Consider the following 17,536-nt stretch of genomic DNA (forward strand, 5'->3'; position numbering starts at 1 on the left):
AACTCAAACTGAGTGTCATGAAAGATCTCTGCAACACTATGACAGCGACTATTATACTAGTTGTTCTTGAACATACTCCAACCTAGTACACGGCACAAGTACTAAACAGTAGAGAGGAGCCAACCTACCTGCTGTACGTCCACTTTTGGTCTCCAAGGAGGGAGGTCACACCGTGCACGTGTACACCAGGTCCCCCACCCACAGTCTCATAGGCTCCGTCTCGGCCTGCTGGGCTGTGGGACCCACAACACTTATCCCAGGAATAGCCGACCACTGGAAGAGCACGCTGCATTCTTGCATAGCTCTTCCTCCAACTGCTGCACCCCGCCCCCCCCTGCAGGGGTGCTCACGCTTGGTCAGCACACAAGCGTATGATCTGTCGCTTATGTTATTATATGAAATTAAGTTTTAAAAAGATGAAATACAAAAAATGTAACAGTAGTAAAAATAGAACAACTGCTTATGTTTATTCATGTGCTTGTTTTGCAGGGCTTCTTAAAATATGGATAATGTCTCCTCCCAGATCTCCTCGTAACAGCGCACAGAATCCATAACCCCTTTGCCATATGGTCGCAACAGTCAAGCGGTTGGGACCATTCAAAGAGTGATAAGAGTCATAAGCCAAAACTGAGGTGAAATAAACACAGGAAAAAAAAAACTTAGCAAGGCAAACCTTGTAAAAATTAATATTAATATTGGAAGGCTTTTTTTGTCCTAATCAATGCTTCAATTCCTGGCATAATACCCAGTCCCGTATTTTAACGTCTACACAGTAGTCTTATTATCCTTACTTAGAGAAGAGCGGGATCGGACACACTGGTAAGAAATGTCATAAAAGCAAGGAAGAAACACTAGAAATATGATTATGGAAATTTGGAATGGGGGTCCCTGTTGTTTACCTTTTGGCCCAGCGTTCCATACTGCAGGTTGCAAGCATCTTATAATCATGGTAGGACCTGGAGGGGGGCTCATTTTCAACTTGAATGGTCAATGAAGTCACCACAGTCACATGGAATATTACCAAATAGAACTAAAGAAGTTAAAATAGTTAAGAAAGAAAATAATAATACTACATTTTTGGATCAGTATTTGATATTTTATCAAATCTGTGTTTTTTTTTCCAAGTGCTTTGACCATTTTTTGTGGAGTTGCATACACAATTGCCAAAAATCTCACAATGTTAACCAATTCCTGGATAGAGATGGTGATCCGGATCGCCCATATCCCAATATTTCCAACAATTCCTGAAATGGACCTTTGTCCATGTCCAAAAGAAATACGTCCAAAAAACGTATTTCTTGCAGCCTTGTCGTATCCATCTTCCCATCCACAAGGTTTGGAAACCAAAATAAAACGGTCCACTCCAAATGTGTCAACTGCAAGATGAGACTTTATTGTAGTAGAATGAACGCACACTCATACGTACGTGTACATACAGTATCAGTATAGCCTGATGTCATAGACCTGCTAATAAAGGGAGGTACTTAAATATAGTTTTTCAAATATTAACAAGTCACACTGCTGAATATAACGTTTGTAACATAACAAATTCATCCCCGCGCTGACTGATGAGAAGGAGCCACAGTAGATTGCTACAAAGTCTTCAAGTTTAGGAATACACGGCTTTTAGAGCTACAGCGTTTCTTTTCAACTTGAAGAAAAATAAATTTTCACCTCCAGTGCACAGACTTTTGGTCTCGGCACAAAACTGTACGCTGTGTACAGTACAAGAAAGCGTATTGTTCCACAGGGTGCTATACTTTGTACCAGAGTAGAAAATACGACGTGGACATACAGGATGAGGGATCAAATACATTCAAACGAGTCAAACATTGTGTATGGCAACTCAATATGTCCCAAAATATGCTACCATTTTATGTCATAATCACATTTTCAGAGGTTTATGTTGCACTTTCATTAGAAATATAGACATTAAAAAAATCATACAAATGAATTGAAATGCTAAAATCATTGCAAATGGTAATAAAAAAAAAAGTATGAACTTTGACAAATAGTCTGGAGTGAGGCCTGCTCACGCCGTCATTCAGAACCGCAGCCCTCTTCTGATCGTGCCACTCGAGTCGGTGCAGACTCATGATTATTATTATTATTATTATTACCTGTGGTTGGTTGTAACAATGACTGTATATTGTTAGTAAGGGAATAAAAGCTCAGTACAATCCACACTATGTACAGACTCAGACAGGCGTCCCGCAGAAGACGACAAGGCTTCGTTTGTCCCTTTTAGCGATCCTTGGCAGCACTAGCGCCCGTCTCCTCTCCGGGTGACAAATCATCGGGAATTTAAGGCTTAAGATGTTCATAAAGTGCTCTCCGTACGACAGTCACGTCCACGCCGCCACCGCATTCGGAAGAACGAGCTGGTCTCTCGTCATACGGTCGTGTGCTACTGCCGTCCCGTAGATCTCATAACAGGCCTCGGCTTCTTCCTCAAAGTCTTCCATCTAGAAATGAGGCCGAAAAAGCTACAAATATCAACCAGCGCCGATGCCCATGAATGACATCAATTTTAGTGACATCATCAACCGCTCGAGGTGATACAGTACGACTACGCTTACGTACGGAGGCTTAATACGAGAATACACATCGTTTTTACGTGACCTTAAAGTCATCTAACCAACGTTTAGTTCTGCTCTATTAAAAATATGGAGGCACTCCTGTCTGCTACGCCGGTTAGCTAGCGTTCATAAAGCATACGTTTCATGTAGAAATATTACACGCTAACGATGGATCTGCGAGATGGAGTGACAGCGCTGCGCCCGAGATGGATCCATCGTTAGCGCACAAATCGATCGATTTCCACGCTCACAATGGATGTAACTGCCTTGCGCTGGAGACCGATGCTTTGGCACCACACTGACGATATAATCGTTATAACAATCGTTGATCTGCTAATTGCATACAATGACAGGGTTAGGGCTAGGGCTAGGGTTAGGGTTAGGGTTAGGGCTAGGGTTCACACTCCCCCCGCCGAGAACGGTAACAAAGTGAACTGCTTGACAATTAATCAAAGATTTGAAATTTGCATGCATGGACTTCTTGTTGATTCTCGTAAGTAACAACGCTCAGCGCTGCCATCTGTTGGCATCTAAACAAACTACACACATCCATCCCGGGCGCATTAATATACCATCCATTGTGAGCGCAGATCCATCGTTGGCGCGTGACATCAACGTCGACAAACGTGATCCACAAACACACCGGCATGTCGTAATACTTGGTCAACACACGTGATTCATGAGCAATATATTATTCCTTCTTCTTAATATAACTGTTCATATCCCACAAGATACAAAATAGTCATTTCAATGTGTAAAAAAGTATATCTCGGGAGAATATTTTTTTTTTGTGTTATCTTACGGCTCATGTTGGAGCAAAAATATATAAGTAGTAGAGCGTGGCCATATTGTTAGTAAATGCACCCCCGCCGCCTTAAGGAGTTACGTTGAGAGACTTGACGAGGCGTTTTGACACTGGACATCTACACTTGGTCTTCAGTCCTTTTCTGCTGAGGTTGCAATGTTTTATTTCACTGTTGAGGTCTCGTTGGGTCCACTCGTTTGTCTTAGGGTGGATGCATGGTGCTACCTGGAGCGTGTGTGTGTGTGTGTGTGTGTGTGTGTGTGTGTTCTGCTGCGTCAGACAAGGGTGCCTGGATCTGTGTTGGCTTCCTTCGAGGTCCCTTCTTGTGTTTGAGGAGTCTCCTGATAGAGGGACAGCTCCATCGACCTGTTGGGGAAACGAGAGATGTCAAATATCATGACATGAAATATGATGACATGAAATATCACGACATGAAATATCACGACATGAAATATCACGACATGAAATATCACGACATGACCTTAACACACACCTGCCGTGCAGCGGGTGCCCGTGGAAGCTGGCTGAGGGCGGCATCTGAGGCCGGTGGGGGTTGGCGGCTTCACCCTGGACAGTCTGGGCCTGTCCCACCAGAGGGTAGGGGTGCGACAGACGAGAGATCCCTGCTTCGTGGCCCTTGGGGGGGTACCCAAGCGCGTTCCTCAGGTACCAGTCCCTTAGCCCCTCCAGAGCCAGGGCTTTGTGGAGGCTCCGTGTTGAGTCTTCCGGGGTAGGGAGGGAGAACTGCGGGGGTCTTCGGCCGAAAGCGGGGCCGGAGAGTTCAGTCTGGTAGGGAAGCAGGTTGGGGATGGAGGAAGTGGTCGTACCAGACGCAGGAAGCTGCGACTCGTACGCAGACAGCAGGATGGCGTCCTGGGGTTGCTGCTGCAAAGGAATGAAGGGCCCGCAGGATTTGGTTCTGGTCACTTTGACCCTGCGCATGTCGGCTTGAGACCCCCGGCCCACCATGGGGCTGTAAGGAGGTGCGGCGCTCGGGAGGTGCACCTGGGAATGGGAGAAACCGTTGGCATGGGGGGCCACCCCTCCGCTAGAGGGGCAGTGAGGGGGCAAGTCCTGCCAGATCCTGCCTGTGGACTGGAAGAGGTGATGCTGGACTTGCATCCTCTGCTGCTTTCCCCAGATGTAGTCCATCAGCAGCTCGTTGTAGCCCGCCCCGGCCCCTCTGCCCCCCATGGAGAGACGCATCTTGGCCTTTTCTCCGGAGCCGTCGGCGTGTTTCTCGGGGCTGCCGAGGTGAATGTGGCGCAGCTTTCCGTCCGTGAGGGTCTCGGAGCTCTTGTAGGGACCTCCTTTTGGGTGCATTCCATTTCTGGGTGCTGGATCGTCGGGGAGACTGGACCGGTCTAGCAGGGCCTCCGAGCTGTTGCTGCGCCTGGCCCTGGAGTTGTACGGGCAGCCTCTGCGGTCAGAGGGGCCCTCCTGGGCCAGCGGTATCATGTATGGCACATCGAGACTGCCGGACCACTGCTTTAGGCCGTTGCCCCCAGGACCATCCGACCTGTGGGGGACAGGGGAGAGAATCAAGGTCGGTTGGCTGGCTGGGTGCTTCAGCAATGTCCTGGGGTTTTGATGGGGGGGGGGGGGGGGGTCCTGATGTTCCCACTCTTTTTTGTTGTTCTGTCTTATGTAAGATTCTTATGTCTTATATGATTATATGTGGAAAAAAAATCACTTATTGAATTGGTAACTGGGTAGGATTTACTAAGCTCTGCTTCTTCCTGCTCCTTTTAAGACATGTGTAGTAATAGGTGTTGTGTATGTATATATATGTGTATGAATATGTGTGTGTATGTATATATATGTATAGTATGTATATGTGTACATATATGTAAGTATATGAATAAATATTAAATGTATATGTGAGAAACCTTCATGTAACATAGTATGCATGTCTGTAATAAATTAAAAATAAAAAATAAAACCTTCATACCTGTCCAGTTTAAGGACAACACAGCCAGGCGTGCGTCATGTCCTGCGGCCACTAGGGGGCCCCCAAGACCGACATGTGTCATTAACTAGCCCAATCAGCTACTGAAGTACTGATACACCATCTGTATTCCTACGTCGGTCAAGGATGGCCCATTCCCAAAGCTCTTAATCCCTAAATCATGCCGAAATGAACCGGGATCAAACATTACCTGACATGAACGCTGATGGGTGCCGTTCGGGCCAAGAGAGGCGTGGCCGGAACGCTTCGGCCTTCAGCATTCGTTGTACTTCTTGGTAACGAGTGAGTCGGGCTACGAAAGGGCAAAGTAATGTTTTATGTGTTTATCCCGCACATCACGTGCGAGCCAAACCTCGCTAACTCCAAACGTTGACTTCAGGTACCTGACGGAGCTCGTGACGGAGTTGCGGCGTGTCCGCATTTCGTAGTAAATCTCCACAGGGGAGAGTTTCCTGCTGATCCTGTGGTCGGGACTCCCCACGGTGAGCCGAGGCTGGGACAGCGAGCGCTGGTCGGCAGCCACACTGGGGGAGGACTCTTTGGAGAGGAAATCCACAGACGTGGAAAAAGGAGGTTGACGTGACTTGGAATGTGAAATGTATAGCGAGCGTGTTCAACGTGAAGACGGGTCCTACCGTTGTCGTGAGACGTTGAATCCGACATCGAGCTTGTGCTCTCTGACATGACGCTATCTTCTGGAAGACAAAATAACGGCTCCTGTGAGTACGTTTGGATTGTTGCCGCGGGTTCAAGGAATCCTTCTCTTTATGTCTCGGCCCAAAGTCTAAAGTACATTTTGGGTTTTGGTCACTTGTGATATGAACGGGTTACACTGTACACCCAACTGTACAGTTCAAGTGCAGTAAATAAATACTCATGTGTACTGTGGTCCTTCTGCTGCTAAATGACAAGCTTTCTAATCCGTTAAAGACGTCCAAAACCAAAATAGAGTAATAGAGAAGAATGAAAGTACCCCCAGTACAGGGGTCGGCAACCTTTACTATCAAAAGAGCCATTTTAACCCCTCGCTCACTAAAGAAAAACATCTAAAAACAAACAAATATGTAGATTAAATATCTTTCAAAAGTTTGACTTTTTTATTTTAACAAGTTTCAACAGCAGAATCCAACAAATAGAAGTACAGTGTTCAAGTGTGATGGCCGCCAACTCGTAGTGTAATGATAGTATCATCTTGCTTAAACTTCAATACCTGACGCCTGAGGAAATGTGCAAGCAATTGCGAGTCTCCGAATATTTTGGAGGGAATTTGGGGGTATCAAAGTAGTTCGGAGGAGAAAAAGCAGAGTTGACTATCGGGTCTCACAGAAAGCCAGATTTAAAAAAAAATCATTACAAAGATGCGTATTTTCGCCATTACGGTGTTAAAAAAAAATACTTGAGCCACAACAAAGAGGCTTAAGAGCTACATGCGGCTCCGGAGCTGTGGGTTGCTGACCCCTGGTCAGATTTTCAATCGTGTTTCTCACCTTCTTTAGAAACGTCTGTCTTTGGCCCCGTGGTGGGTTATTTGGCAGTCACACTCAATAAAGAGTAGAGTGCTTTGTTTGGCCACTTAGGGACACCACAGGGCAAACTAGTTTGTTTACGTGAAATACTGTATGAAACCCGAGACGGTTTGTATTCGGAAAACCAAATCATATAAAAACTCTGAGTTTGACTGTATTTTATTTAACGAAGACCTCAGTTAAAGGTGCGTGTTACCTGTGTGACACCCCCGATGAACCGTCCTTTTGCTATTTGGAAGGTTCCTGTCCGAGTCCGCGTGTCGGTACAGGGCACCGCTAAAGATGGTTTTCATCTGCCTTCTCTGGGCGGCTTCATCCTGCAGACCGAAGGCCATTTGATCATTTGCGTTAAACCGGAGCGCGCAAGTCAAAGCCGGCGGAGCAGAATTGATATTCAAGGTTGACGACTTACTTCCGCCTTGCCGTTGGGCGGCAGGCCAGCCCTGCGCTGCACGGCGGGGGGTTTCTCCCCCGTCTCCAGAGGGAAGGCTCGTGGCAACTTCCCAGTCAGCTCCTGTGGAGGAAATCAATTAACTGAAATCCCTCATCGCGGCGGCCAAAGGATCGGAAGGATTTCATAAAAAGGACACCACTTAACAGATTGCTTTAAGTCGCTATAAAAACCATCCGATAAATGCCTTGCTGCTGTGAAGCCGTTATGGCAGAGGTAATGTTGCTGCCATAAAATACCCCTACAGCAGTAACGGGGGGGGGGACGTGAGTAGAGCTCACAATAAAAGGTGTTGGCAAAGAGTCTTCGACGGCTGTCAATCAAGAGCTGAGACAGACGTGCGTCTATAAGACGGAGACCAGTTTGCATTGTTTCAACAATGACTACTTCCGGAATCGAACATGAACAGGATCGTGACACCAACTTGTTTCCATGCATCAGGTGCAAAAAAAAAAGAAAAACATAGGCTGAGATGTCCATAAAATAAAATAGTGTCTATCCAGTGGGGGTGTAGCTCAGTGGTAGAGCGTTTGACTGCAGATCAAGAGGTCTCCGGTTCAAATCCGGATGCCCCCGGATACGCAGAAGAATAGTCTAAAAATACATTAATTAATTGTTTTCAATTGTATTGTACGGCGGATGAGTGGTTAGTGCATCACAGCTAGAAGAAGCGAGTTCAATTCCAGAAATTCAATTCCAATTTGCATGTTCTCCCTCCAGGTATTCCATTCTTGCTACTAGGTTAATTGTCCATAGGTATGAATGTGAGTGTGAATGGTTGTTTGTCTATATGTGCCCTGTGATTGGCTGGCCACCAGTCCAGGGTGGACCCCGCCTCTCGCCCTAAGACAGCTGGGATAGGCTCCAGCACCCCCCACAACCCTCGTGAGGATAAGCTGTAGAAAATGAATGAATAAATGGTTTCCTTCTAAGCAATTCTATTTTATCTTTGCGTTGTTTCCAATCATTTTTCATCTTATTTAAAGATGTACATACAATATGATGAGAACTTGATTGCAGATTTGTTATCTGAACTAAAGATACTTTGTTTTTAGTGCATCATTTTACATGATCTTTATCTTCAACCAAAAGCCAGAAGAAAGACACTTCTGGAAAAGCACCGCATTAAAAAAAAGTCATAGGCTAAGTCCAACAATGACCAAAAACAATAAAAATAAAGATTAAATAATAATAAAGTCAGATACTGCAAAGGAAAAAAAGCTGAAAATGTTGAGTCTCGCTGATTCTGTGGATTTTCAATAAGCTAAGATGCGGTTTGTAGGCAGTGCTAAGGTCAAAGGTTATACTACATAACATGCAAAGCACAGTGTGGTGGCGGGGGAGGGGGGTACTTAATACTTAGTACTCACTGCTTCCTGCAAGCAGACCAGTTTGAGCTCCTCCACGCGGGTGTTAAGCAGAGCCTCCAGGGCCTGCTTCCTCTCTTGGAGAGCCGTGACCCGCTCGGCCTGCAGCTTGCCGTCCTGGCAGCCTTGAACATCTACACGCATGACACATATGACACACATGACACACATGATACACATGATTACCCTTGCAGCAGCTACCAATTACATGGCAGCTTTTGGAGGGTGGGGGTGTTTTTTCCACTTTGACAATAGTTGTCTAGAAAGTGTGTATTTTGGGGCGTCAGCTCCCAGTCTCACACACACACACACACACACACACACACACACACACACACACACACAGCCGTGATAAGATGATCAGACAGCTGAGGTGTCGGCGTGAGAACAAAAGGCCTTGACGCTGGCAGCTGTTGTTCCAGTTGCTCGTTCCCTTGAGACAAACTCTCGTGTTTTCATTGGCTTGGACCGCCAGTAAAAACACGCTGGGAATTCCTCCAGGCCATTCCAGGCTTGTCCGGACACGAAGGTGTGTGCCTTCACACACACACACACACACACACACACACAAGAGTGTGGGAAGTCACGTCACGGCTCACCTGGAGCTCCCACCAAACCCATGGAGGTGATCAGATGGCCTTTGACCTCCATGTGATGTAATAACGGGGACTAGAAGGATTCACGCTCCCAGCCGCGCTCCCAACCTGAGGAAGCCAAATACGGGATCAGCCGCAGGATGAGGCGGACGCCCACATGGAAAAGTTGCGTTGTCCGTCATGTGTGGCTCACCTCGTATCGGCCATGCGTTGAGTCGGTAGGTCAGCAGTGGATGAATTCGGGCGTCTCCTCATTCAGTCGCGGCATCGGGAGACCTCAGGAGCTGACAACGGAATCCGTTGGGAGATATTTCAATGCATGGAATGTAATCTATGATTATACGGATTATAGGGGAGCATGATGGCGGACATGATGGCACACCTGCCAGGACATCCGGGTCGGGAACGTCTTCCCACAACATGCACGCTATGTGAAGGTGGGGGTGGGAACGGGGCTTTATATGTCCTATGATTAGAGCCCTGCCATTGGCCGGGGTGGACCCCGCCTCTCGTTCAAAGTCAGCTGGGATAGGCTCCAGCCGGGACAACAATTGAAATGGATGACATTTCGGAATGGAACATCGGCCGATTGACACCAAAGTTAACTTATTTCTCCCAAACTTGGTGGAAAGAAGAAACGGAAACACATCACTTTCTAGATTGACAATGTGACAAAAGTCTAGTTTGTTATCTGTTTTAAGTTCATAAATTATAAAAAAAAAAAAGGTCCTCAAGGCGAAGAGTTTAAAATTAGCTCAGTGAATTAATTAGCAAGTCATTTGTGAAGAGGTGCTGAAGTAATATTAATATTATATTCAGACAAAGGAGCTCCAACTGTGTGATGTACAAAAATAGCAAATGCCGGAGAGGACAAACTTTGCCATCACAGATTATACGCTGTAATCTGGCATACGACACACTTTATGAATGGGATTAACATTAAAATGCACTTTGACTCTTGCTTGATGAAACGTGGACCTTCTAAGTATCGTCCGACGTGCACTTTTGGTCACATGACAGGGTTTCATTAGCAGCCCAATTTAGGGCTGCCATCCAAAAATAGCATCAGTGTTTTCTGCCAAAAGCCTCTCCGTCGACAGCGCTCACAAATCAGCGGCAGAAACGAGCATCTTGCTGTCTGCATGCCAGCGGACTAAATCATGACATGATTCTGCTCAAGCCGCAAATCTCCATGGGAATCCTTGAAGGCCGGATCCAAACGGGCTCCCAGTTTTTAAGGAGAATTGGGGTAACACCTTCATGAGACTTAAACTGGTGGAGGGTCGGGTTAAACCGTGTTGGGTACGCCACTGGAAATTCACTTGTATGTACGGTGGAACCTCGATTCGGTTTTCCAGGAAAATCATTGCCAAAAATTGGGTTAAAGTGTCTAAATAAAAGATCCACGTATTGGTGACCGCGTCTCTGCAAAGATCAAATAGTGTTTCTTTTTGAGTCACAAATGTCATTCAGGGAATGTTCTAATCATGTATGTGTGGGGGCAGTTTATTTGCCCGTAGAACACACACAGAACAATAAACAACTCTGTGTCTGGCTCCTTTCTGCATGTGTTTCACTACAGAATAGCCTACAACGATGCAAAGAACTTTGACAATTCAATAGCGTTTCTCACCTTCATTTTTTTTCAGTGCCTTTTTAAAAGAGCCGTAACCACATGAGACGCAGCAGATGGCATTTAAACATCACCCAGCGCACCTCAGAGCTCCCTCCCCCCGCATATTGAAGATGCTGAAACGACCACAATCAGCCCCTAGCCGCTAGCGGCTAGCGTATTGGAGGCACACGGCGTTGGGCCGATGATCGGATAAGAGATAACGTATCACGGGACTTTACATACAAGAGAAAACTGCAAACCAAACCACCACGGGGATCCGACCTTTTCAGTTTAAGTTTTATAGTTTGGGAAAAGAGCAGTCGTCTCCGAGCTAGACGGGCTTTTTGGGTCAGACGAGAAGATCTAGGGTTTTGTTTTCCCGGCTCAAACTACATCAAGATTGAGGTGCGCTTCGTGTACACACGTACTTGGAATGCTTCCACCGAGTTTGCACTGACTCCCGTCCGGGGTCTGGATGAGTAACGTGTGAAAACCAACGCCATCCTCCACCTATTGACAGACTAGAGACTAGACACCGCTCAGACTAAAGACCACATGAGTCCTATTACACAGAACCAGATCAGCCATGGGGTTTCAAGTCATTCTTTCCAATGAGCAGGAGTTCCATCGGGGGGCTGCTTTGTCATGTCTGCACTCTGGTGATCTGCACACCTAAGCACTAAAGTCTCTAAGGGGGCAGACTGTTGGTGGAGTTCTTCTCCTGGACGGTTGCTAGGCAGCTCAACAAGGGAGCCAAAAGTCTGGAAACCGTAACGTTTGCCTGGAAAACAGGTGCTACCTTTTTACGTGTGGGCCTTAAACGCCCGACGCAGGGTGTCTGTATGGCCCCCACCTAGCACGGAAGTTAGCAGGACAAGGAAAAACCAGGGAACCCGTTTCCAGGACACTTTGTAACGGGGTGACACGGACCAGAAAGGTGATCTTCCAGATAAAATGGTGGATTTTTGGTTACAGTTCAGTCATCATCACCTCTGTGTTTATAGTTTAGTTTAGCGAGGTAGGCTTGATGTTTGTGTTGACTTAGGCTTAGATCTCCAACGGGATCCAACGTGCGTGACGTGCTGGTCTTCCAGCGGTTCCTAGTCATGTCCGACAACCTCTACAGACGTTTGCGTTTTTTTCGGGATGCAAGACAAACTTCACCCGGGTTTGGACAAAATGTCAAAATGTTTTTCATCCTTCGCACTTCCCAACTCTTGAGTGGCCAACACACAACAAATAAAGTTGGAATTCTTGGAAAATTAGTTTGCGGAAAACGTTACAATGTTACAGGAATCACGTCAAACTATTACGGGAATGAAGTCAAAATGGTAAAAATAAGAAAGTTGACATAATTTGGGAAAGAAACATCCTTTCATTTTCCTGACGTGATTCCTGGTGGAAAATGTTTGGACGCGTCCGCTTGAGCCGAGCTTGAACAGCTGAGGTCCGGAGCGCACGGGAGCAGCATTTGTCCTTGTCAATTTGTCAAACAAATGGTTGTTCAAACACCAAATGGATGGTGACGATGGGCACGCCCCCCCCTGTGAGGTGACTAATGGGACGGCCACTGGAGTTGATGTATCAGGAAGAAAACGCCAGGAAGACTTTATCCGAGGAGCGTAATAACAGCCTACGGGATGGGTTGCATGGTGCAACACGCCGTCCCATAAACAGCAACGCACCTCAGGATGAGCAGTGGAAGCACCAAGTGCTGGAACATCTGGAGCGCAGATGCCTGGGAGATACAGGTACACCAGCGTGGACCGCATCGCATTCCTTAGAGGAGCCTGAGGGATCAGATAAAGCGGGCGCCGCATCAAAGGGAGGATGGAGGCAGAGATATGAACGCCGGGCGATTATGGAACACATGTTTTGTTTTTGCACGGATAGGGGAAGGGGGTCGGGGGGGGGGGGCGAGGAGGTGCGGGGGCCATGTTGGTTAAAACATGAGCTGCGGTGCGAGCGCGCTTCCTCTGTGCAGCTCCGCATCACACGAATGCAAATCAACAAGGAGTTTAATATTCAAGTCTGCCGGGCCAAACGCTGAGAGAGTCTGTGACGCGGGTTCAAATCCCGCGACGCCTCGGCTCGCTTTGCGGCTTCTCACATTTTAAACGGCCGCATTCAAAAGGGAAGCCGAGGTACATTTTGTTGGCGTCTCACCAGGATTACCAGGACTCCGCTGTCACCTTTGATAAGGCCCTCGGTCTCGATAGAACGTCAGTAGCTTTACGTAAGATATAGCCACTGATGATCCAGTGGCGGGTTTCCAACAAGGGAAAGAAAAACTCGAGGAAGTCGGTATCACGTGATGTTGGTGTTTACGTTTTACTGGGCATGCCCCATTGACTATTCTGGTTGATTATAGCGCCGCATGTAGACACGGGATTGGAATATTCCTTTCGGAAAGGTCATTCGGAAAGTCAAAAACTCCTCATGTAAACGTGGCTAATGATGTACCTTCTTTTTAATTGTCCCGCCAACGGAACCAACGCATCCACATCCATAAGTCTTCCTGAACTTGGGACGAGGTGCAGTTACTTCATTTTGGAGGATGAGACGCCAAATACCAGGAGAACGTCCTAGTCAGATATTACGTCACGAGCCGGGTCGGTGAAAGACGACCATGAGCCAACGTTGTCAGATGCCGTTTCAGGTCACCCGGAACGCCGTTGCCCTGCGGATGAGAGGCTGGAACATGAAGTGTTCCGTGTGGCCCCCTCGGGGCTGTGCGAGTGTTTACACCAAGTTTTTAACCGCTTGTTCATGCAAACAAGCCTTGTACGACGCCCGCAGACGCCGCGCTACGTCGGAGTGAAGTTAGGTCAAGAGGCGTGTTTATTCTTGCTGCCGGCTTGTCGTCACCGTCAACAAACTGCCAATACACACAACACGCTTTTGGTCGTAGAAGAAGATACGATGCTGTCAACTAAATAATGGCGTCGTACTAAAATATTTTACATGAACTCATTAAAGATGTACTAAAACATCTTGTACGTTTTTTGCATAAGAGGTGATGATGCAAAAAACACGACCACAAGGTGGCAGAAGTGGATTTTATAAGAATTGAGTCTGCATTTTTCTCATAGAAATCCACGCGGGCACAAACATAGTTGGGTACTAGACATTTGTACAGCCCCCTGTGCCCCCAAAAGGGGGCCCGCCCCACTGATTGAGAAGCACTGATATATAATCCAAGAACCCTTGAAAAATTGAGTTAAATACGCAGGTGGAATTGCGGAATCGGAGCCGATGTCTCCCTGAACCACAAGTCCAGGCGTTACATCTGGTTGAGGATTTCGTAGTACCGTGAAGCGGTTGACATCTCAATAAAGTTAGCAGAGCTACATCCGTTTCGGAAATGTTGGGAAAATCGGTCCATGATGTATGGCGTCAATAAATGTGAGCATTTTTGCATTTATTAAAATCACTCAATCCCGGACATTTTTCAAAAGACAACACCTTCAGTGTCGGCCATTTTGGATGACAGATTGTGAGGCAGACTTTTAAATCTTTGAGAAAAATAAAAAAAGATAAGATCTGCAACAACGCCCAATATTTAGCTCCATTCTCCCGACAGAACGATCCCAACACTTTCATCCACGTTTTAAGGTTTATCAGTTCGTGGTCGTTCCTCGTCAACTCGCCGTCGTGGAACAGCTGACACGTAAAAGAGCAGCTGAGACACGTGACGCTTTCACGCAGCACAGGTGAGGCCGTGCGGTCGTCACCTTAACCGTCGGTGTTGACACAGCTGCTGCTGTTGACAACACCGACGGCTCAACGCCAACCAAGACGGGTCGCGACCGCACGTCTCCCGCTGAGACGAGAAGGACGCTGCTTCTTCGGACAAATCCTGACGACTTTGTCTTGTTTGTTTGATAAGCTGCAGACATCTGACTTGGCTCTGCCGGCTCCAACAATATCGGACACTTGATAACAGCGGCGAGTCGGAGGAGTCATGGTCATGGAATTGAACATTTTTAACTCATTTAAATCATTTAGCTTTTTACTGATACTGAAAATGTGCTAAATATGTTTATGTTTTGGCTAATAATTGGCTTTATTCAAACAGAAAACAGTATGTTTTTTTTTATACACCGTGAAGGATTGAAGCCGCGAAATTCCAACCGCATGGCGACGGCCGACTATACGGGTTATTTCCCTTCAACCGTTCTGGATCATCCATGATCATCCAGATCCAAAAGTTCTGAACCCAAAGAGCCGTTGCACGTCACGCTGACAGGACCGTGTCCGTTTAAACCCGACCGGGCAGCCGGCCCCCGCCGAGCTGAGCGGCTAAAGCGCTACACGGGTCCTAGCGTGAGCTTATTCTGCTTTCCATATTCATCAAATACGGATTCATAACACGCTTATCTGCACTGACCGGCGCTCCCGCGCCTCCGCGCTCACCCTTGCACTTTTGACAGCAAGGAAAGTGAGATGGCTATCCACCTGGATTCTGTTAAGCCAATGTGGGGGGGGGGAATAAAGTGAAGAATGTGGCTCAGACGTCTGAGGGGATTATTTCCGTACATTTTCCCTTTTCTGCGTAACACCTGAGGGATGTGTGTGTATTGTCCGGGTTTGGACGACTCTAATCTGCTTTGCTGGTGTGTGTGTGTGTGTTGCTCCCACTCACACCTCTTGATAAGCTTTGGGACTTCCCTGATTCCCTGAACTCACCAAAGGTTATATGGGCTTGTTTTGAAATGCATTCCTGTATTTAAAAAACAAAAAAAAGTTGCCGACTGCATCGGGTTGATGTCTTGTGGGCACAGTCACGAGATAATGTCACCTTGACTGAGCTTAATAGCAAAATCTGCACTGATGGGGGGGTCAAGGTCCACTCCCATGATGCTTGCCTAGCAACATACCAAGCGATGGAGCGATGGAGCGATGGAGCGAGGGAGCGGCTCATTGACGACTCGGCCGTGAGAAAAGCAGGGAAAACAAACACGGCGGCGGCAGCATGTGTAGAAAAGATCAGGATGAAAGCGGCCATTAAGGCTGTCATAAATCAAACCAACCCAGCCCTTTTGGGGGGGGGGGAAGGTGTGAAGGCCAATCAGTTGAAGGCGTGACTAACTTTCCCAACTGTTTGGCTTTAAAGTCACATTGGAAAAACAGAGATGTGTTTAGCAAACAGCACGGCAAAGACTTGCAGAGAATCCCCCCCTGCAGGCATTGACTGACCCTCACAATACAATTGGGAGCCCCCCCACCACTACCACCACCATCACCCCCCCACCAGAACCCGACAAGACATCCTTGTTGAGGAATCTGATCATGATAGGCCTTCTCTGCACTGCTGCATTTATAAATGGCAACCATAAACATTTGTGTATATTTTGGCTGTAAAAACATTTTAGCAAGGGGGGGGGGGGGGCATGACACGCATTTCTCCTGCAAGGTTTGAACGCATGCACTCGCAATCCGGGACATGTGCTGCATTTAATGACTCACTCATACAAACCGACACGCGTTCGTTTTTTTTTTTTACCTTAAACTGAAGGAACATACGTTTAAAAAAATAAACATTCCATTGCTCATCATGACCCCCCCATTCCCCCCACCCCCAACATACAGACATTTATCTGCATAGACGCAGACCACAATATGAAACAGACGTTCCGGTAAGGCCCCGTCAATGACACATACATGATACACATGCTAGCATGAATGTTACACCTCGGAGAAGAATCCCCCTTACCGGAGAGCATGACCGATGGCTTAGGAGGTCTCCATGGTCCGGGAATAAGAAGCCTTACCGGGGCGACACGACAGGGCGAAATCCCCCCCCCCCCGAGGAATCTTCACCAGGACGTAAAACGCCAACAAACGCGCCCGTTCATGGCGGCTCCTCGTCCCGATTCGAATTCACGACCTCGCCGCCCGCTTTAGTCTCGTCGCCAGAACCGTGCGCATCTCAGCTGAGCTACCACCGGAAACAAGCGCGTCAAAGCCCGCCCTCCGCAACAGCCAAACCCCGCCCACACGCTGCACGCCCCAGGTGCAATCAAACGAACGGACGAGTTCTAGCATCCTTGGGCTTCCAAAGTAACAAGTCAGCCATAAATGTGGGCAAAGTCGTGTATGATAGATACGAGTGTGCTTTTTTTATGTTTTAATCCATATTCTTGAGGAGTTATAATCATAGTTGTAATTCACCAACGGAAGCTCCACCCTCTGGCGACTCAACAGAACATGGAACGGCAGTTCGTCCTCCTGTCCAGCAGTCGGCGCTTTTTCTTCACTTTTATCTTTTTACGTAGTATTGTTATTTTCTTGCACAATAATCATAACAAAATGTGTGCTTATAATTTAATTCACGTGTATCTGATGGCTCTGGGAGGATCAGTCCAAATATGGATGATACTAAGGATACTATCAGCATCAGATTAATTTTTCAGTCCTGTTTTATTTGTATTTTACCAATTTGACCCAAAACGTATCGCTTTATTATTTTGTTAATATTGTTAGTTTCATATTATTGTATTTATGTACTGATGAATTAGAAGAAAAAATGTAAACATTTCAAGTAAAAAGTGTCGACATCATTACCAGTATCAGCAATGTTGGTCCTGTGTTTAATTATTGATTATAAACAACTTAGTGGGCGTGG

At 46.9% G+C, this 17,536-nt stretch overlaps 1 protein-coding gene and 1 non-coding gene across 4 annotated transcripts; one reads left to right on the plus strand and one right to left on the minus strand.

The window, feature by feature from the left end:
- Positions 1 to 1,379: 1,379 nt before the first annotated feature.
- ccdc120b (coiled-coil domain containing 120b) lies at positions 1,380 to 16,810 on the minus strand. 3 transcript variants are annotated; one of them, XM_058053674.2, is made up of 12 exons: positions 16,625 to 16,808; positions 12,594 to 12,698; positions 9,487 to 9,577; positions 9,297 to 9,401; positions 8,701 to 8,831; positions 7,292 to 7,393; positions 7,076 to 7,196; positions 5,989 to 6,048; positions 5,737 to 5,890; positions 5,544 to 5,645; positions 3,878 to 4,903; positions 1,380 to 3,750 (listed from the first exon to the last, which is right to left on the minus strand). In XM_058053674.2, the coding sequence occupies exons 4-12, from the start codon at positions 9,346 to 9,348 to the stop codon at positions 3,660 to 3,662; spliced, it is 1,839 nt and encodes a 612-aa protein (XP_057909657.2). In that variant the 5' UTR covers positions 9,349 to 9,401; positions 9,487 to 9,577; positions 12,594 to 12,698; positions 16,625 to 16,808; the 3' UTR covers positions 1,380 to 3,659. The 3 variants fall into 3 exon arrangements, with proteins under 3 accessions (XP_057909657.2, XP_078650566.1, XP_057909586.2); XM_078794440.1 differs by lacking the exon at positions 12,594 to 12,698 and having other exon boundaries at positions 5,989 to 6,045; positions 16,625 to 16,810; XM_058053603.2 differs by lacking the exon at positions 12,594 to 12,698.
- trnac-gca (transfer RNA cysteine (anticodon GCA)) lies at positions 7,835 to 7,906 on the plus strand. The gene has a single exon. It is a non-coding gene; the product is annotated as a tRNA-Cys (tRNA).
- Positions 16,811 to 17,536: the final 726 nt, after the last annotated feature.

Source organism: Doryrhamphus excisus, linkage group LG11, assembly GCF_037039965.1.
Source record: "Doryrhamphus excisus strain RoL-2023G ecotype Guam linkage group LG11, RoL_Dexc_Guam_v1.1, whole genome shotgun sequence".
NCBI classification, from domain to species: domain Eukaryota; kingdom Metazoa; phylum Chordata; class Actinopteri; order Syngnathiformes; family Syngnathidae; genus Doryrhamphus; species Doryrhamphus excisus.